The sequence below is a fragment of the Coregonus lavaretus genome (genome assembly GCF_964263955.1).
Source record: "Coregonus lavaretus genome assembly, chromosome: 27".
NCBI lineage: Eukaryota > Metazoa > Chordata > Actinopteri > Salmoniformes > Salmonidae > Coregonus > Coregonus lavaretus.
The window spans coordinates 8,434,742-8,455,585 of record NC_140014.1 but is presented as its reverse complement, the minus strand read 5'-3'; the positions used below and the strand labels follow the sequence as shown (position 1 = coordinate 8,455,585).

The 20,844-nt window shown below is 45.9% G+C and overlaps 1 protein-coding gene across 1 annotated transcript; it reads left to right on the top strand.

Moving 5' to 3' along the window:
- The first annotated feature begins 6,266 nt into the window (after positions 1-6,266).
- Positions 6,267-18,893, top strand: LOC311103154 (YTH domain-containing family protein 2-like). Its single transcript, XM_084144704.1, has 6 exons — positions 6,267-6,418; positions 6,635-6,659; positions 7,984-8,060; positions 8,707-10,350; positions 12,710-12,778; positions 18,266-18,893. Exons 1-6 carry the CDS (start codon positions 6,392-6,394, stop codon positions 18,287-18,289), a joined length of 1,866 nt encoding a protein of 621 aa, XP_084000830.1. The 5' UTR covers positions 6,267-6,391; the 3' UTR covers positions 18,290-18,893.
- Positions 18,894-20,844: the final 1,951 nt, after the last annotated feature.

The window sequence follows — 20,844 nt, the reverse complement described above, 5'->3', positions numbered from 1 at the left end:
TAATAACCTAGATGCAGTCACACCTCTAAAAACAAAAAACATTTGTCACAAGAAATTAGCTCCCTGGTATACCCGAGCCTGAAGCAAGCTTCCAGAAAATTGGAATGGAAATGGCGCTCCACCAAACTGGAAGTCTTCAGACTAGTTTGGAAAGACAGTACAATGCAATATTGAAGAGCCCTCACTGCTGCTCAATCAGCCTACTTTTCCAACCTGATTGAGGAGAATAAAAACAATCCTAAATGTATTTTTGATACTGTCGCAAAGCTAACTAAAAAGCACCATTCCCCAAGTGAGGATGGCATTCACTTCAGCAGTGCCCCCTCGGGCTCGTGCAATGGAGGTGATCTTCATGGGCTATACTCAGCCTTGTCTCAGGGTAGTACGTTGGTGGTCTGTTGATATCCATCTAGTGGTGTGGGTGCTGTGCTTTGGCAAAGTGGGTGGGGTTATGTCCTGCCTGGTTGGCCCTGTGTCCCCCGACCCCCCTGTCTCAGCTTCCAGTATCTATGCTGCAATAGTCTATGTTCCGGGGGGATAGGGTCAGTCTGTCCTATCTGGTGTAATTCTTCTGTCTCATCTGGTGTCCTGTGTGAACTTAAGTATGCTCCCTCTAATTCTCCCATCTCTCTCTCTCTCTTTCTCTCTCTCTCTACCCTCCTGGAGGACCTGAGCCTTAGGACCATGCCTCAGGACTACCTGACCTGATGACTCCTGGCTGTTCCTGTCCCCAGTCCACCTGGTCATGCTGTGTGACACTCTGGCTCCGGGACTTTTGTATTTGAGCCAGGGTGTATTTTGTTATGTTGGGTTTGGGTGTATTTTCTATGTTTGCTTTTCTGTTGGCTTCATTTCTAGGTTTGGTCTATGACTCCCAATCGGAGGTAACGAGTGTCAGCTGTTCGGCTCGTTATCTCTGATTGGGAGCCATATTTAATCTGAATGTTTTCCTGTGGGAATTGTGGGTTTTTGTTCCGTTTCGGTCAGTGTACCGTGGACTTCATTGAGTCGTCTTTTGTTTTGTAGTTCGATAACGTTTGTTTAATAAAGTCATGTTTCTTGGACACGCTGCGCCTTGGTCATACTTAGACGACATAGACGACCGTGACAGAAAAACCCACCATAAGAGGACCAAGCAGCGTGTCAAGCGGCAACAGGACCCAGCTCCAAAGGATTCATGGACATGGGAGGAGATACTGGCTGGAAAGGGTCCTTGGGCACAACCGGGAGAATATCGCCGCCCTCGTGAAGAGCTGGAGGCAGCTAAAGCCGAGAGGAGGTGGTATGAGGAGGCAGCACGGAGTCGAGGCTGGAAGCCCGTGGGTACTACCCAAAAATTTCTTGGGGGGGGGCTTAAAGGGAGTGTGGCGAAGTCAGGTAGGAGACCTGCGCCTACTCCCTGGACTTACCGTGGAGAGCGAGAGTACGGGCAGACACCGTGTTACGCAGTAGAGCGCATGGTGTCTCCTGTACGCAGGCATAGCCCGGTTCGGTACATTCCAGCTCCACGTATCGGCCGGGCTAGATTGAGCGTTGAGCCGGATGTCATGAAGCCGGTCCAACGCATCAGGCCACCAGTGCGTCTCCTCGGGCCGGCTTACATGGCACCAGCCTTACGCATGGTGTCCCCGGTTCGCCTACATAGCCCGGTGCGGGTTATTCCTCCTTCCCGTACTGGTCGGGCGACGGGGAGCATACAACCAGGTAAGGTTGGGCAGGCTCAGTGCTCAAGGGAGCCAGTAAGCCTGCACGGTCCGGTATTTCCGGCGCCACCTCTCCGCTCCAGCCCAGTACCACCAGTGCCTACACCACGCACCAAGCCTCCTGTGTGTCCCCAGAGTCCTGTGCGTCCTGTTGCTGCTCCCCGCACTAGCCCTGAGATGCGTGTCCTCAGCCCGGGACCACCAGTTCCGGCACCACGCACCAGGCCTATAGTGCGTCTCGGCCGGCCAGAGTCTGCCGTCTGCCCAACGGCGCCTGAACTGCCCGTCTGCCCAACGGCGCCTGAACTGCCCGTCTGCCCAACGGCGCCTGAACTGCCCGTCTGCCCAACGGCGCCTGAACTGCCCGTCTGCCCAACGGCGCCTGAACTGCCCGTCTGCCCAACGGCGCCTGAACTGCCTGTCTGCCCAACGCCGTCTGAACTGTCCGTCTGCCAAGCGCTGCATGAACTGCCCGTCTGTACTGAGCCTGCAAAGCTGCCCGTCTGCCATGAGCCTTCAGAGCCGTCCGCCAGACCGGAGCCGCTAAAGCCTTCCGCCAGACAGGAGCCGCTAGAGCCTTCCGCCAGACAGGATCAGCCAGAGCCTTCCGCCAGACAGGATCAGCCAGAGCCTTCCGCCAGACAGGATCAGCCAGAGCCTTCTGCCAGACAGGATCAGCCAGAGCCTTCCGCCAGACAGGATCAGCCAGAGCCTTCCGCCAGACAGGATCAGCCAGAGCCTTCCGCCAGACAGGATCCGTCAGCCTGCCATGAGCAGCCAGAGCCTTCCGCCAGCCATGAGCAGCCAGATCCGTCAGCCTGCCATGAGCAGCCAGATTCGTCAGCCGGCCATGAGCAGCCAGATCCGTCAGCCAGCCATGAGCAGCCAGATCCGTCAGCCAGCCATGAGCAGCCAGATCCTTCAGCCAGCCATGAGCAGCCAGATCCGTCGGCCAGCCATGAGCAGCCAGATCCGTCGGCCAGCCATGAGCAGCCAGATCCGTCGGCCAGCCATGAGCAGCCAGATCCGTCAGCCAGCCATGAGCAGCCAGATCCGTCAGCCAGCCATGAGCAGCCAGATCCTTCAGCCAGCCATGAGCCGTCCAGCCAGGATCCGCCAGAGCCAGCCAGCCAGGATCCGCCATTGAGTCCGGTGCTGTCCCTTAGCCCGGTGCTGCCCCTTATCCTGGTGCTGCCCCTTAGTCCGGTACTGCCCCTTAGTCCGGTGCTGCCCCTTAGTCCGGTGCTGCCCTTTAGTCCGGTGCCGCCCCTTAATCCAGTGGGGTTTAGTGGGGGGGTGGTCATGTGGAGGAGGCTACGGAAGCAGATAGTGACTAAGGTGGGGTGGGGACCACGACCAGGGCCAGAACCGCCACCGGGGACAGACGCCCACCCAGACCCTCCCCTAGACTGTATGCTGGTGCGCCCGGAGTTCGCACCTTTAGGGGGGGGTACTGTGACACTCTGGCTCCGGGACTTTTGTATTTGAGCCAGGGTGTATTTTGTTATGTTGGGTTTGGGTGTATTTTCTATGTTTGCTTTTCTGTTGGCTTCATTTCTAGGTTTGGTCTATGACTCCCAATCGGAGGTAACGAGTGTCAGCTGTTCGGCTCGTTATCTCTGATTGGGAGCCATATTTAATCTGAATGTTTTCCTGTGGGAATTGTGGGTTTTTGTTCCGTTTCGGTCAGTGTACCGTGGACTTCATTGAGTCGTCTTTTGTTTTGTAGTTCGATAACGTTTGTTTAATAAAGTCATGTTTCTTGGACACGCTGCGCCTTGGTCATACTTAGACGACATAGACGACCGTGACATGCTGCTGATTCAGTTTCTGCTGTTTTGCCTGTGGCTATGGAACCCTGGCCTGTTCACCAGATGTGCTACCTTGCCCTGGACCTGCTGTTTTTGACCCTCTCTCCCTCTCTCTCTCCCGCTCTACCGCACCTGCTGTCTCGACCTCTGAATGCTCGGCTATGAAAAGCCAACTGACATGTAGTCCTGAGGTGCTGACCTGTTACACCCCCTACAACCACTGTGATTATTATTCAACCCTGCTGGTCATCTATGAACGACTGAACATCTTGAAGAACGATCTGGCCTTAATGGCCATGTACTCTTATAATCTCCACCCGGCCACCCCTCAGAGCCTGGTTCCTCTCTAGGTTTCTTCCTAGGTTTCTGCCTTTCTAGGGAATTTTAACTAGCCACCGTGCTTCTACATATGCATTGCTTGCTGTTTGGGGTTTTAGGCTGGGTTTCTGTGACATCTGCTTTATAAATACATTTGATTGATTTGATTGATCCACACCCCTACCATTTTTTGTGACTAACAGATGCATATCTGTATTCCCAGTCATGTAAAATCCATAGATTCAGGCCTAATGAGTTTATTTAAATTGACTGATGTCCTTATATGAACTGTAAATTGTTGCATGTTGCGTTTACATTTTTGTTCAGTGTAGTTACAGTGAGGGAAAAAAGTATTTGATCCCCTGCTGATTTTGTACGTTTGCCAACTGACAAAAAAATTATCCGTTTATCATTTTAATGGTAGGTTTATTTGAACAGTGAGAGACAGAATAACAACAAAAAAATCCAGAAAAACGCATGTCAAAAATGTTATAAATTGATTTGCATTTTAATGAGGGAAATAAGTATTTGACCCCCTCTCAATCAGAAAGATTTCTGGCTACCAGGTGTCTTTTATACAGGTAACGAGCTGAGATTAGGAGCACACTCTTAAAGGGAGTGCTCCTAATCTCACCTTGTTACCTGTATAAAAGACACCTGTCCACAGAAGCAATCAATCAATCAGATTCCAAACTCTCCACCATGGCCAAGACCAAAGAGCTCTCCAAGGATGTCAGGGACAAGATTGTAGACCTACAATTGGCTGGAATGGCTGGAATGGGCTACAAGACCATCGCCAAGCAGCTTGGTGAGAAGGTGACAACAGTTGGTGCGATCATTCGCAAATGGAAGAAACACAAAATAACTGTCAATCTCCCTCGGCCTGGGGCTCCATGGAGTTGCAATGATCATGAGAACGGTGAGGAATCAGCCCAGAACTACACGGGAGGATCTTGTCAATGATCTCAAGGCAGCTGGGACCATAGTCACCAAGAAAACAATTGGTAACACACTACGCCGTGAAGGACTGAAATCCTGCAGCGCCCGCAATGTCCCCCTGCTCAAGAAAGCACATATACATGCCCGTCTGAAGTTTGCCAATGAACATCTGAATGATTCAGAGGACAACTGGGTGAAAGTGTTGTGGTCAGATGAGACCAAAATGGAGCTCTTTGGCATCAATTCAACTCGCCGTGTTTGGAGGAGGAGGAATGCTGCCTATGACCCCAAGAACACCATCCCCACCGTCAAACATGGAGGTGGAAACATTATGCTTTGGGGGTGTTTTTCTGCTAAGGGGACAGGACAACTTCACCGCATCAAAGGGACGATGGATGGGGCCATCTTGGGTGAGAACCTCCTTCCCTCAGCCAGGGCTTTGAAAATGGGTCGTGGATGGGTATTCCAGCATGACAATGACCCAAAACACACGGCCAAGGCAACAAAGGAGTGGCTCAAGAAGAAGCACATTAAGGTCCTGGAGTGGCCTAGCCAGTCTCCAGACCTTAATCCCATAGAAAATCTGTGGAGGGAGCTGAAGGTTTGAGTTGCCAAACGTCAGCCTTGAAACCTTAATTACTTGGAGAAGATCTGCAAAGAGGAGTGGGACAAAATCCCTCCTGAGTTGTGTGCAAACCTGGTGGCCAACTACAAGAAACGTCTGACCTATGTGATTGCCAACAAGGGTTTTGCCACCAAGTCATGTTTTGCAGAGGGGTCAAATACTTATTTCCCTCATTAAAATGCAAATCGATTTATAACATTTTTGACATGCGTTTTTCTGGATTTCTTTGTTGTTATTCTGTCTCTCACTGTTCAAATAAACCTACCATTAAATTATAGACTGATCATTTCTTTGTCAGTGGGCAAACGTACAAAATCAGCAGGGGATGAAATACTTTTTTCTCTCACTGTATACACCTGCCACATTCAACCAGATAGCAAGTTGGACATTTCTTAGTTTCCTAGTTCCGACTAGCACTTGAACACGGCATTATAATGCTCGTTCACGTGCGCACAGTTTTACTAAAGGTCTAATTTATAACGGGAAACATGTATGGCATGCGCCAAGTTTTTGTGCATGTGCAATCTTTTCAGAAATGGAGCACGCAGATATTTAGTGTAAAATGTACTTAATGGTTATAAAGAATGTATGGATGAAACTTTGTAAAAAAATAAAATAATTAAATGCTATGTTATGTGCGGGAAATGTATGCCTAAATCAATCAACTTTCCTAATTAAAGACAATCTCCCTTTGTCTATTATACTAATATTTCCAATAGCCTATTTTAAAAGCCTACATGCATAATATAGTTCCTCCATGCCATTGAGGGGCGCATTTTCGTAATAAATAAATGCTATCGATAAACCCGGCCTCTCAGCCATGTTGAGAAATCGCTCAGCGCTGAGAGAGCGAAGGAGCTGCAGCCCGCCATTGTGTAGATTCTAAGCTCTGTAGAGAGACAGGGGCACTTGGCTAACTCTCAAATATAAATTTCATACACCCTGCCGCTTAAATTAAAAACCAATTAAAATACAAAGGCTCCAGTGAGAAAGACATGTCAGCCAGCAGCCTTCTTGAACAGGTAAAGAGAGTCACTTTCTGAATATTTACGAGGCCAAATTTCCATCGAAACGTAGCTAGTTAGGATAGCTTGTTCCAGAGGCAGTGACTCTCTGTAGTGCAGTAGGCCTGACCACCTGCTAAAGGACTGACTGGTGAATATACATTTCTTCATTTATTTTTCCCTTCCTCTTTTCTCATAAATCAAACCTTCATGAATCACCTGGACCCAATCCAGAGACCGAAAGGCCAAGGAAACAAAGGTAAGCTATCGTAACATGACAAGTTTGCTGGCTCTGTATGCGGATCTTTTCCGTGTGGTGTGTTCGGAAACCCTCTTCTGCGTGCGCAGATGTGATGATGGCTCGCTAGCCAGCCAGATAGCAGGCCAGTATCACCAAAGCGGCCATTTAGCTTCTATAGTTGATTGGATACGTGAAGAAATTTCCGATAAGTTGGTAGTACTTACTTAGTTAATCATTTAGTTGTATTACATTTACTGTCAGTTGTGCTAATACACCATTTTGTATTTTGAGGCAATCCGTCAGCGCTAGCTTTAATGTTAGCTAGTTAGCCTGGCTAGCTTGGGAGTTAGCTTGCGCTACCTAACTGAGATTACTCTACATTTGCAAACTAGCTGGCTAGGCATTTCTAAAGCCAGACATCTAGTTGGTGGTTTACTTAGTAGTTGGTTAAATGCTAGCGACTACCTTATTAATTTGAACCTTCCACTCAAAATAAACCGGTTGTGCCTTGTAGTTCCTTGCTAGCTGGCTAACCTCGCGATTTAAAGGATTCTTCGCGCTCGTGAACATAAGCATGAATTGCCTGCCAATGACACGTCTTCGAGCATGCTGTTCTCACCGTACCAGTAGCTCAGCTATTTTCACAATAACCATTAACTTTAAATGTTTTGGTTCTGACTGTCAATATTTTGAGGTAACTTTGTTTACTAGCCAGGCCTGTTTTCCAGTTTGGCTATTCGTTTTCAGTTTCTGCTTATGTCAGGACGAATTGACACATGTCGGGCACAAATTAAACATATGTCATGACCCCAATCACTGATATTTAATACCAATCGATTGGGTTTACTCCTCGAAAGTTGCAGCTAGAAACAATATACTACAGCGACACATCACCTATTTCCATTCCCATTGGTGGCTGTCAAGAGACTTATGCAACTGATTCACTGTAATAAACAGGCCGTTTTCGCATGTTTTAACATATACCGCAGCACCTGACACAATTCATGCCTATGGCCTACAGTTATTTGTTTTAAAGGTGGAACAGTAGCAATAGGTCTAGCCAACATGAAAGACAACTGTTGTCCAACTCAACCAATCCACATGCATTTGGATATGCTACCCATTTTAGTGCATTCAAACAGCATATTGTGCCATTTGTGCCTGTGAACTGAAGTTGTGCAATACTAGGGATGTATTATTAAATGTAATGACTGCCTGACGCTTATTGTCATGCTCACCACCAACCGCAAGTGTGTAGGCCTATGACTAGTTGCAACAATTTCCACCTTATGCAAACCGATATATTCAATGTCTTACATTGATGTCTACTCCTCTTTTCCAGTGCAAAACGGAGCTGTGACCCAAAAGGATACTTTGAATGATGAGTTTGAGCCTTACCTGAACACTCAGGCCAGACAGGTGAGTACCACTTCCATCAGTTTGACTAGGCCACACACTGCTCCTAACATTTGCCTGCTTAGTCTGCCTTATTTATAGCATTCGTTCACGTAACATTTAAAAACCGCCTCAGTTTTAATATAAATAATCAGGATAATCAACAAGCTACATGACTCATAGGTTACGATGGTAAATATGCAAAACAGGGAGATTTTGCTCTATAGCTTTATAGTAAATTACTTTTATACTGTTGCAATTCATCATGTGTCCATGCCAGGGCATTTAGCGCAGAAAGACTCTTCTCTCCCGGTTTACTACGTAGTCCATTTGCTTTCCTAGAATTCCGACTCCTAATTAAACTGGCCTTCATCTTGTCGTAACGGCCTCGGTTGGCATCTATTATTGGGTGCCCCTCAGTAGAGTGGGCACTTCCCAGAAAAGTGGGCCACAATGGAAATAATGGAGCCTGTATTCCTCCAGTCAAAGGAATGCTGCATCCTTTTGTTGAGTAGCAATGCCACTGTTTCTCTTCATAAAGCAGTTCACTGGTGTGAAAATGGCCACTGTCGTCCTAGTCTAGGTGGCGAAAGAGGCTGAGGGAGATCCAGAAAAGGATGTAATGATTGAAATACAGTCAGCAGTCTAATTAGTGTTCTTCTCTCCGCAGAGCAATGCCTATACGGCCATGTCAGACTCCTACATGCCCAGTTACTACAGCCCTTCCATAGGATTCTCTTACTCCCTGAACGAGGCAGCATGGTCCACCGGCGGCGACCCCCCCATGCCTTACCTGGCCTCGTATGGACAGCTGAGCAACGGGGAGCACCACTTCCTGCCCGACGCCATGTTCAGCCAGCCCGGCCCGCTGGGCAGCAACCCCTTCTTGGGCCAGCACGGCTTCAACTTCTTCCCCAGCGGCATCGACTTCTCGGCCTGGGGCAACAACAGCTCTCAGGGACAGTCCACACAGAGCTCTGGCTACAGCAGCAGCTACGCCTACGCGCCCAGCTCGCTAGGGGGCGCCATGATCGACGGACAGTCCCCCTTCACCCAGAACGAGCCCCTCAACAAGGCCCCCGGCATGAACAGCTTGGACAGCTTGGCGGGCCTTAAGATTGGCAGTGGTGCCGGGGACATGGGGGCGCCCAAGGTGGTGGGCTCCGGCCTCCCCGGGGGACCCCTGGGTCACGGCCACAGCCAGGTGTCTGGTGGAGCTCCCAGCATGCCACTGCCCCTCATCTCCATCGCCCCCACCAAACCCGCCTCCTGGGCGGACATTGCCAGCAAGCCTGCCAAGCCGCAGCCGAAGCTGAAAACCAAAGGGGGCATAGCGGGGACCAACCTGCCCCCTCCGCCCATCAAACACAACATGGACATCGGCACTTGGGACAACAAGGGGAACATGCCTAAAGTGTCCACCCCACAGCATGCGCCTATCCCCAGCAACGGGCAGCCGCCCAACCAGGCCTCCCCTCAGCCCGGCGCCACGGTCGGAGGGACCCCGCAACTGCATCTCAGCAACGGACAGTTGGTGGCCCCTTCGGCCCAGCTTGGGCAGCACCAGCTCCCCCCCAATGGGCAGCAGGGCATGGGGGGGCAGCTGCAGCTCTCCCAGGGCCCCCCGCCTGCCACCCAGCCCCCTCAGCCCACTCGCTGGGTCCCTCCACGGAACCGTGCTAACGGCTTTGGGGATGGCGGGGTGGGGCAGTCTCCCCCCAACGTGGGCGTGGTGCCAGTACCTTCGGAGCCCCACCCGGTGCTTGAGAAACTGCGCCTGGTCAACAACTACAACCCCAAGGACTTTGACTGGAACCCCAAGCAGGGGCGCGTGTTCATCATCAAGAGCTACTCTGAAGATGACATCCACCGCTCCATCAAGTACAACATCTGGTGTAGCACGGAGCACGGCAATAAGCGGCTGGACGCCGCCTACCGCTCGCTGGGTGCTAAGGGCCCCCTCTACCTGCTTTTCAGCGTCAACGGCAGTGGCCACTTCTGCGGTGTGGCGGAGATGCGCTCGCCCGTGGACTATAACACCTGTGCTGGCGTGTGGTCGCAGGACAAGTGGAAAGGGCGCTTTGACGTGCGCTGGATCTTTGTTAAGGACGTTCCCAACAGCCAGCTACGGCACATCCGCCTGGAGAACAACGAGAACAAGCCAGTGACCAACTCGCGGGACACGCAGGAGGTGCCCCTGGACAAGGCACGGCAGGTGCTGAAGATTATCGCCGGCTACAAGCACACCACCTCCATCTTCGACGACTTCTCCCACTACGAGAAGCGCCAGGAGGAGGAGGAGTGTGTGAAAAAGGTAACGGCCTGCCCTCCACCCACCTGGGGAAATGAATAGGCCCTACACCTTGGCTGTATGCTTGGGGGGAGGGGCATGGGAAGCCGTGTGTGTGCGTAAAGGTTCTGAGAGCATCTGGAGAGCAAATAATTGTTGGAGTTATGTTGTTGATGTAGATCATCAGTCACTATGCATGTGTTAATCTTACAATGTGCCATTCCTACAGAAAATGTAGATATGCCAGAAACAAAATGCAGTAAATAATATTTGTTTATATATATACACACACACACTACCAGTCAAAAGTTTGGACACACCTACTCATTCAAGGGTTTTTCTTTATTTTTACTATTTTCTATATTGTAGATTAATAGTGAAGACATCAAAACTATGAAATAACACATGGAATCATGTAGTAACCAAAAAAGTGTTAAACAAATCAAAATGCATTTTATATTTGAGATTCTTCAAATAGCCACCCTTTGCCTTGATGACAGCTTTGTACAATAGAAAATAGTAAAAATAAAGAAAAACCCTTGAATGAGTAGGTGTCCAAACTTTTGACAGGTACTGTGTGTATTTATGTATGTGTGTTCCATGTTACTTTCAAAAAGTGTTGATCAGTAGTGTCTGTATGAAATTGAATGTATATTTCCAATTCGGTATTTAATCAATGAGCAATTTCACATTTTTTGTTCTGTTGGAAATGTATTAGGAATTGATGCATTTTGCATAGGCATTTACAGTTGAAAATGATGCCCTCTTTGCCTGAGCTGTGGTTTCTGTAATTATTTAGGAAATGGTTCAGATGCTTGGCTCACCAAATCAATGCTCTAGGCCAGTAAGGCCACTATGTTCCTATATACAATAAAAAGGTTTTTGCAAGAATCAAGTAAACCAAATGCTAAATGCCAGCAGTCACCCTTGTGACCACCAAAATGCATTTTGTTGACCTTTTCTAGTGACTCCCAAAATAATTAGAATATTCATTATTATGCTCAGTCTTTTCCAAAGGCTTCTATTCACATATGAAATGCATGTTTACATTGGCCCTTCAGTCTAAATGGCCATTGATGTATGTTCATCCTTTGTTTGGAACAAATGCTTGCTCAATGTACTAATGTTGATGACTTCCACTCACAGCAGTGCGACGTGACTTGTTTTGAAGATGATACATTGAAGGCCATGTTAGCAAAAGCTGTCTAAGTAGGATGATAACATATTCAAATCTTACCCTACAAGGTCCGGATTACTGCTGATTTTCTTTTTTACTTAGTCATTTATTGCACCCACCTGGTGTCCCAGATCTAAATCAGTCCATGATTAGAAGGAAATAATGTGGGGTGGGTGGGGGGGGGGGGAGCAGTGGAACTGGCTTTGAGGTACAGATTTGAATTTGAGGGGCCTATAGGCTAGCTTGGGTTCTGACTCCTTGCCAAGCTGTGTAAATCATAATAGATTGTCAGAAAGGGTTACACTCACTGTAGTTCTGTAACTCTGTATTACCGACCCTGTTTTTATACGGACTACAGAGTGCTTGTTTGTCAGATCTGAGATGTGGAAGCGGCTTTCTTTACATCAAAACATAGGCCTAGTTATTGGGTTATATTGGACAGTCCTGCCTGCTGTTGCAACAATATGTTGCAAATTTAAATTCTGTCTTGTATGTTTCCTTCAAGCTTATTTTGCTGAAACTCAAATCATGCTTCCTTACATGGTGCTATCTGATAACATTTGATTTATTTTGGAACTTGAAGCGTAGCGTACTTTCCCATCAGTAACTTCACATTGCATGACTGCGGTTGTGTGCAAAACACGGTCTGCATTATTTACTGCGACAAGGAAACTGCTCTGCACCTGGGGGTATTTCTCAGAGAAACTCCCCTGTAAATATTACAAAGACTCAATATTTACTAGTTATCAAAGATCAATGTATAACCAGTGTTTTTATCATTTAATTAAATATATTAACTCTTATCTAGAAAAAACGAGATGCGTGTTAATCATAGTTTTGTGGCTAACACATTGATCCCGGTGATTACCACTGATTTGGTATTGATGTAATATCAACATGCACTTAGGTTCAGAATTCAGAGTAGAGCTGAGAGGCATGTGCACTAGGAAGGCGATATACTGACAACTCAAATGAATGTTCCTTGCTGTATAATGTAACAATGAAACAAAATATTAATGTTTTAGATTCCGATCATGGTTGACTGATTGCGATTCAAATGTAATTTTTCATCTGTCCACTTAAAGACCACAAAGTCAATTTTTGTAAATCAATTGAAAGTTGATGCATGTATGCCTGAGATCGATTGAGGCCTCACATCCTTCCTGTCTTGTTCCAAAACTAAAGCCTGATGTTTTGTGTTACCAGGTGGAGGTCCAGGGAAGCGAGCCGTACCCCAGCAACCCAAACCCCAGCAGGAGTCATTACAGACTTCAGGTAACACGCCCTAGTGCTCCCACCTACCTCTCGTCCTCTTGTGCTAACCTTTTTGTATGGATTTTTACTTCATTAGGCCAGGTAGCCTAGTGGTTAAGAGCGTTGGGCCAGTAATCAAAAGGTCGCAGGTTCGAATCCCCGAGCTGACTAGGTGAGAAATCTCTCTGCTCTTGAGCAAGGCACTTAACCCTAATTGCTCCTATAGGTCGCTCTGGACAAGAGCGTCTGCTAAATGACTAAAATGTAATGTTATTAATGGGGTAGTGAAGTCAAAAACATGATTTACTGTTTTATTGCTGATATTTCCACACAGAGGTCGAAATAACACTCTGAAATTGTGAAAATGATCATCATGCCCTTTCAATTTAAGCTTTTTGAAAATAATGCCTGGAATTTCAGCTTGTTCAGGTGGGATGGTATTTTTGGCCCACAACATGACCAATAACCAGTTAACTTTTATTTGCATACAGTGCCTTCGGAAAGTATTCAGACCCCTTGACTTTTCCCACATTTTGTTACATTACAGCCTTATTTTAAAATTGATTAAATAAATATAAATCTTCAGCAATCTACACAAAATACCCCATAATGACAAAGCAAAAACAGTTTTTTACAAATGTTTGCAAATTTATAAAAAACGGAAATGCCTTATTCACATAAGTATTCAGGCCCTTTGCTATGAGACTCGAAATTGAGCTCAGGTGCATCATGTTTCCATTGATCATCCTTCAGATGTTTCTACAATTTGATTGGAGTCCACCTGTGGTAAATTCAATTGATTGGACATGATTTGGAAAGGCACACACCTGTCTATATAAGGTCCCACAGTTGACAGTGCAAAAACCAAGCCATGAGATCGAAGGAATTGTCCGTAGAGCTCCGAGACAGGATTGTCTTGAGGCACAGATCTGGGGAAGGGTACCAAAACATTTCTGCAGCATTGACGGTCCCCGAGAACAGTGGCCTCCATTATTCTTAAATTGAAAATGTTTTGGAACCACTAAGACTCTTCCTAGAGCTGGCCACCCGGCCAAACTGAGCAATCAGGGGAGATAGGCCTTGGTCAGGGAGGTGACCAAGAACCCTATGGTCACTCTGACAGTGCTCTAGAGTTTCTCTGTGGAGATGGGAGAACCTTCGAGAAGGACAACCATCTCTGCAGCACTCCACCAATCAGGCCTTTATGGTAGAGTGGCTAGACGGAAGCCACTCCTCAGTAAAAGGCACATGACAGCCTGCTTGGAGTTTGCCAAAAGGCACCTAAATGACTCTCAGACCATGAGAAACAAGATTGTCTGGTCTGATGAAACCAAGATTGAACTCTTTGGCCTGAATGCCAAGCGCAAACTACAGAGATCCTTGATGAAAACCTGCTCCAGAGCGCTGAGGACCTAAGCACACAGCCAAGACAACGCAGGAGTGGCTTTATTATATCTGTTTTGGGCTTTTTGCGGTCAATTTGCTGTCTACTAATAATTTGTAATTATGTTTGGGCCCCTGACCATCCGCAAGAAAACAACGGCCCGCGGCTGATTCTAGTTGATCCCTGCTCTAGAGTCTAGACGATCTTATCTGCTAATCAGGGCTGTGTACATAAACATACGGAACAAAAATATAAACGCAACGTGCTATGATTTCAATGATTTTACTGAGTTACAGTTCATAAGGAATTCAGTCAATTGAAATAAATTCATTAGGCCCTAATCTATTTCACATGACTAGGAATACAGATATGCATCTGTTGGTCACAGATCCCTTAAGAACCAGTCGGTGTCTGGTGTGACCACCATTTGCCTCATGCAGCGCGACACATCTCCTTCTCATGGAGTTGATCAGGCTGTTGATTGTGGAATGTTGTCCCACTCCTCTTCAATGGCTGTGCGAATTTGCTGGATATTGGCAGGAACTGGAACATGCTGTCGATCCAGAGCATCCCAAACATGCTCAATGGTTGACATGTCTGGTGAGTATGCAGGCCATGGAAGAACTGGGACATTTTCAGCTTTGTTTCAGAACATTCAATTCTCTGTTAACGGCTCTGGTAGTAATTCCTACAGTCAGCATGCTAATTGCACACTCCCTCAACGTGAGACATCTGTGGCATTGTTGGGTGACACAACTGCACATTTTAGAGTGGCCTTTTATTGTCCCCAGTACAAGGTGCACCAGTGTAATGATCATGCTGTTTAATCAGCTTCTGACTGTGGTCCTCTGTAGCTCAGCTGGTAGAGCACGGCGCTTGTAATGCCAAGGTAGTGGGTTCGATCCCCGGGACCACCCATACACAAAAATGTATGCACGCATGACTGTAAGTCGCTTTGGATAAAAGCGTCTGCTAAATGGCATATTATTGATATGCCACACCTGTCAGGTGGATGGATTATCTTGGAAAAGGAGAAATGCTCACTAACCGGGATGTAAACACATTTGTGCAGAACATTTGAGAGCAATACGTTTTTTGTGCTTTTGGAAAGTTTCTGGAATCCTTTTCTGTTCATGAAACATGGGACCAGCACTTAAGATGTTGCGTTTTATATTTGTATTCAGTGTACCTGACTTCGTTGCTAATGTATAAAAGAATGAGCTACCAAACACGCTTTGAGGTCCCTCTGGTCTCGACCAATTTAGGTAAGTCCTCCTTTAATTTTAGTGCCCCCCACTGTTGGAATAACCTACAAAATTCCTTGCATCTTGATTCCCTGGTGCCGCTAGGGCAGTTTAGGGCTCTGGTGTTGAATGAATTAATTGAGGATTTAAATTTTGATTGTAGTGGTTTATTTGTTGAAATTGTGGTTTTGAGGTTGTGCTTTTATTTGTTTATTTGTAATGTACATTTTTCACCCTGTTTGTGGAAATGTTTACTTGGGTCACCATTGGGAGTGAGACCATGGTCTCAATTGGGCTCCCCTGAATACAGTTTTATATATATAAATGATTTCACTATACACTGCACAGAGATTTTGGTGCATGCCAGAATTAGAAACTTTACGGACGTGTTGGTTAAATTTTGGTCTGGAGAACAAGTGGAGAGTAAACCCAGCCTAACAGGCCTGCTACAGTGAGGGGGAAGAAAGTATTTGATCCCCTGCTGATTTTGTACGTTTGCCCACTGACAAAGACATAATCAGTCTATAATTTTAATAGTAGGTTTATTTGAACAGTGAGAGACAGAATAACAACAAAAAAGAAAAACGCATGTCAAAAATGATAAATACATTTGCATTTTAATGAGGGAAATAAGTATTTGACCCCTCTGCAAAACATGACTTAGTACTTGGTGGCAAAACCCTTGTTGGAAATCACAGAGGTCAGATGTTTCTTGTAGTTGGCCACCAGGTTTGCACACATCTCAGGAGGGATTTTGTCCCACTCCTCTTTGCAGATCTTCTCCAAGTCATTAAGGTTTCAAGGCTGATGTTTGGCAACTCGAACCTTCAGCTCCCTCCACAGATTTTCTATGGGATTAAGGTCTGGTGACTGGCTAGGCCACTCCAGGACCTTAATGTGCTTCTTCTTGAGCCACTCCTTTGTTGCCTTGGCCATGTGTTTTGGGTCATTGTCATGCTGGAATACCCATCCACGACCCATTTTCAATGCCCTGGCTGAGGGAAGGAGGTTCTCACCCAAGATTTGACGGTATATGGCCCCGTCCATCCTCCCTTTGATGCGGTGAAGTTGTCCTGTCCCCTTAGCAGAAAAACACCCCCAAAGCATAATGTTTCCACCTTCATGTTTGACGGTGGGGATGGTGTTCTTGGGGTCATAGGCAGCATTCCTCCTCCAAACACGTTGAGTTGATGCCAAAGAACTCGATTTTGGTCTCATCTGACCACAACACTTTCCCCCAGTTCTCCTCTGAATCATTCAGATGTTCATTGGCAAACTTCAGACGGGTATGTATATGTGCTTTCTTGACCAGGGGGACCTTGCGGGCGCTGCAGGATTTCAGTCCTTCACGGCATAGTGTGTTACCAATTGTTTTCTTGGTGACTATGGTCCCAGCTGCCTTGAGATCCTTGACAAGATCCTCCCGTGTAGTTCTGGGCTGATTCCTCACCGTTCTCATGATCATTGCAACTCCACGAGGTGAGATCTTGCATGGAGCCCTAGGCTGAGGGAGATTGACAGTTATTTTGTGTTTCTTCCATTTGCGAATAATCGCACCAACTGTTGTCACCTTCTCACCAAGCTTGGCGATGGTCTTGTAGCCCATTCCAGCCTTGTGTAGGTCTACAGTTTTGTCCCTGACATCCTTGGAGAGCTCTTTGGTCTTGGCCATGGTGGAGAGTTTGGAATCTGATTGATTGCTTCTGTGGACAGGTGTCTTTTATACAGGTAACGAGCTGAGATTAGGAGCACTCCATTTAAGAGTGTGCTCCTAATCTCAGCTCGTTACCTGTATAAAAGACACCTGGGAGCCAGAAATCTTTCTGATTGAGAGGGGGTCAAATACTTATTTCCCTCATTCAAATGCAAATCAATTTATAACATTTTTGACATGTGTTTTTCTGGATTTTTTTGTTATTCTGTCTCTCACTGTTCAAATAAACCTACCATAAAAATTATAGACTGATCATTTCTTTGTCAGTGGGCAAATGTACAAAATCAGCAGGGGATCAAATACTTTTGTCCCTCACTGTATGTGAGACACTCATTCAAATAAATTACACTCGGGTTCTATTTTCAAGAATTCTATGCGTGGCTCACGCCCGAGAACACTTGAGAAAGTGTCTCACTTTCTCCTCACGCTGGCAAAAAATTACACTTCCAGTGTAAAACCTACTGTTTTCCTGCTCCCCTGTTAGACAGCCACCTTTGTTTTGGAATCAGAGGACATTTCATCAAGTTAAATTCCCTTTCTCTCAAGTGATCAAAATGCAGATGTACTTTGACATTTTGTGCTCAATGTACTCTTGACTGAATGAGGACAAATGGCCCATGTCTTGCCCTGGATGAATATTGCAAATGTCTGAAAAGGTGATCAGAACTGCATGTTGTAGGCTATACACATCCTGTTTATGTATTCGTGTAGAACTACTCGGTGGGACTGTTGGGACCTGGTGGTAGGGAGATGTTTAGCACCAGCAGACATGGGGCTTGCTTTTAAACATAAAAACAAAACAAAAAATGCAATTTATAATAATAATAATAATATGCCATTTAGCAGACGCTTTTATCCAAAGCGACTTACAGTCATGCGTGCATACATTTATTTTGTGTATGGGTGGTCCCGGGGATCGAACCCACTACCTTGGCGTTACAAGCGCCGTGCTCTACCAGCTGAGCTACAGCTACAGAGGACAAGGACATTTAAAGAATGACAAACTCCACTCTTAAATCCATTGATGGGAGTATAATAATTATGCCCACTGGTTACATTTAAAATTGGATCTAAAACATTCTGAAAAGCCCTAAATCTCTAACGTGTGTCATGTTTTGATGTGAGTCCCCAAACTGAACTCTTCCTGTTTTCTCTGTGTCCCACAGGAGCGCCAAGGACGTGTCAAGTAACAGTTACTGCTTTGGGCAAAAGACTGCAATAGCCCCCACTTTCCACCCCCATCTCACATTCAGATCTTTCAAGAAATGCAAAATGGGGGGGATTAACCAAGGACAAAAAAAAAACTAAATGAAGACTTTCTTGATTTCTTTTTACTTTAAAAGACTTACTTCGAACTTGTAGTAAAAGAAAAAGAAACGATTATTCATAGGACTACAACTTAATGCATAGTATCCTTAGGTGAATCTCTTTTGCCCCACCCCATTCCACTACATATGCTCTTTTTTTTTTTTTTTTTCCCTGGTATGCATTTCTTTTATCTTTTTTTTTTACATTGATCATCTGTTTTTACAGTCCGAGAGCAAGTCTGTAATTCTTCTCACACAAAATTCTAGTGGAAATGTTTAGTGTCGGCTACTATTAGTGCCCGGAAGTGAAGGCGGGCCGTTTGCCTAATTTCTTTGTAAACCCCTCCTGTGGAAGATGAAAGGATCCAACAGGACGCAGAGGGGTCTCCTCAGTGGATATTTGTCGTCGTGGGTACTTTCATCGCACCCTGCAAGAAGTTTGTTTCCTATGCTTCCATCTTCTGTCATAAAAAAGAACTAAAACGAATGTTTGAGATTACCCTATTTTTTTTTTGGGGGGGGGGGGGGGATTGAAACTAAAACATTAAGTTTAGAGCCTTGGTCATTGTATAATTATTTTCTAGTGTACAATTGTACAAAACGGGGCCCTGTTTGCAGTCTTCGGAACTTATTTACCCTCTTTCTTGGACCTGTTCATTAATGTTGCTTTCCTCTCGCCATATTTGTTTCTTCCTCCCCTTCCGTTTTCTTAAAGACCGCGCTGACGCGAGTGGCCTCGCCCTCACTCTTTCTATTAATCAGTTCAAAGTAATAAATGTGGTATACTCAGCAAGAACTTGTGCATTCCCCTTGTTTGACTGTAAGCACTTCTTGTCATGCTGTGTGCATCCTTTTTCTCTATTTAAGGGTAAATGAATGTTTTATTACTTGGTAATTAAGCCCTATACCCTCGCACTTAATTCTACCCCTAACACCCCTCTTGCACCACTATCCCCATCCACAATGTCCACCCCCCCCTTTTCTTCCCCCTCCCCAGCTGGCTGCTCAACCATAACACCACCACTACTCTCGCAGAATGTCAATGTTGGTGTAAAAAATAAGGTCCTCTTTCAAAAACGACTGGCTTTTAACTGTGGCATAATAAAGATGCTCCACAAAAGTCCAGTTTGCTATTTTCTCTTCTTGAAGCGAAGCTATGGGAGTTTTGTTAATGACAGCTTTGTTCATTGATTAGGCCAGTAGAATATTGAGTGGTATCTGTAGGTGTTTCCTATGTGCTGCTGTTTTCATGCTTGTTGTGATCTTTTCATTGTGCTCGACTCTGCATCTGTAACTACTACAACTCGGGTCACTGTCAAGTATGTGACTGGAGGCTCAGAGGAGGCATTGGAGTGAATTTCAGCCTACATTTTGGGCATTTCAGTCTCAAGGGAGGTTTGGGTGTTGTAATTGGAGATGCTGAACATGTAGGCCTATTTTATGACGCAGTCTTGCTGTTGAATATGTTAGTGAAACAACCTGTATAGCATTAGCACAGACGTGAGAAACATGCTTTCCGTATCTTGAATTCCCAAAGGTGCAGGGTCACTCGGTAGGACTCTGTTTAGGATCATCAGTATGCTATGTCTAACTCATCACTCTCACATTATGGCCCTTGAAATTACAGACCTCATTTAGTGTATGCCATAATTTTCAGTGTTAAGTACTATAATTAATCAGTCATACCTTGAAGTTATCACTGATCTGATGTCAGATTTGACCTGCAAAACATTGGCCTACTACTGGAAGTCTTGCTTATCAAAACATGTAAGATCAATGATTTACCATACTCAAATGGTGTGAAAAGTATTCTGACAGGGCTAAAGACTCATGTCAGTTCAAAAAGGTTAGAGACCAAGTGCTCTCCAACCTATGTGTTAGATCAGGGGTGTCAAACTCATTCCACGGCGGGCTAAGTGTCTGCAGGTTTTTGGTTTTTCCTTTCAATTAAGACCTAGACAACCAAGTGAGGGGAGTTCCTTACTAATTAGTGACCTTAATTCATCAATTGAGTACAAGGGTGGTGCGAAAACCCACAGACACTCGGCCCTCCATGGAAAGAGTTTGACACGTGTTAACTGCAAAGTACCTCCAGTGAAGTCCTCTTTCCTCTATAGGTTTTGCGTACCAATTATTATGTTTGCTATATATTTTGCCTATTGTCACTAAATGTATTCTCAATGTGAGTCCCTTCATGCAGGTGTCCTCAACACATACTGGTGATTAATCTGAAAATCAAGACTCTTTGTCAGGGGAGCGATACCTCACAGACCCCCCCCCCCCCCCCCCCCATCCATCCAGCACATGAGTCGGATTGTGCTTCAAGCCTTTAACACTTCTTCATGTAGCCTATTTTGCAGCCCAATTCAGATTTTTTTGCCCAATTATTGGTAAAATAACTATGGTCAAAAGATCTGAATTGGAAGGGTTAATAACCA

Bases quoted from the DNA above. Each gene is read 5' to 3' on its own strand.
- LOC311103154 (XM_084144704.1), top strand. From the start codon at position 6,392: ATGTCAGCCAGCAGCCTTCTTGAACAG. The intron at 8,061-8,706 runs GTGAGTACCACT...TTCTCTCCGCAG, and splicing joins TGAACACTCAGGCCAGACAG to AGCAATGCCTATACGGCCAT. The intron at 10,351-12,709 runs GTAACGGCCTGC...TTGTGTTACCAG, and splicing joins AGGAGGAGTGTGTGAAAAAG to GTGGAGGTCCAGGGAAGCGA.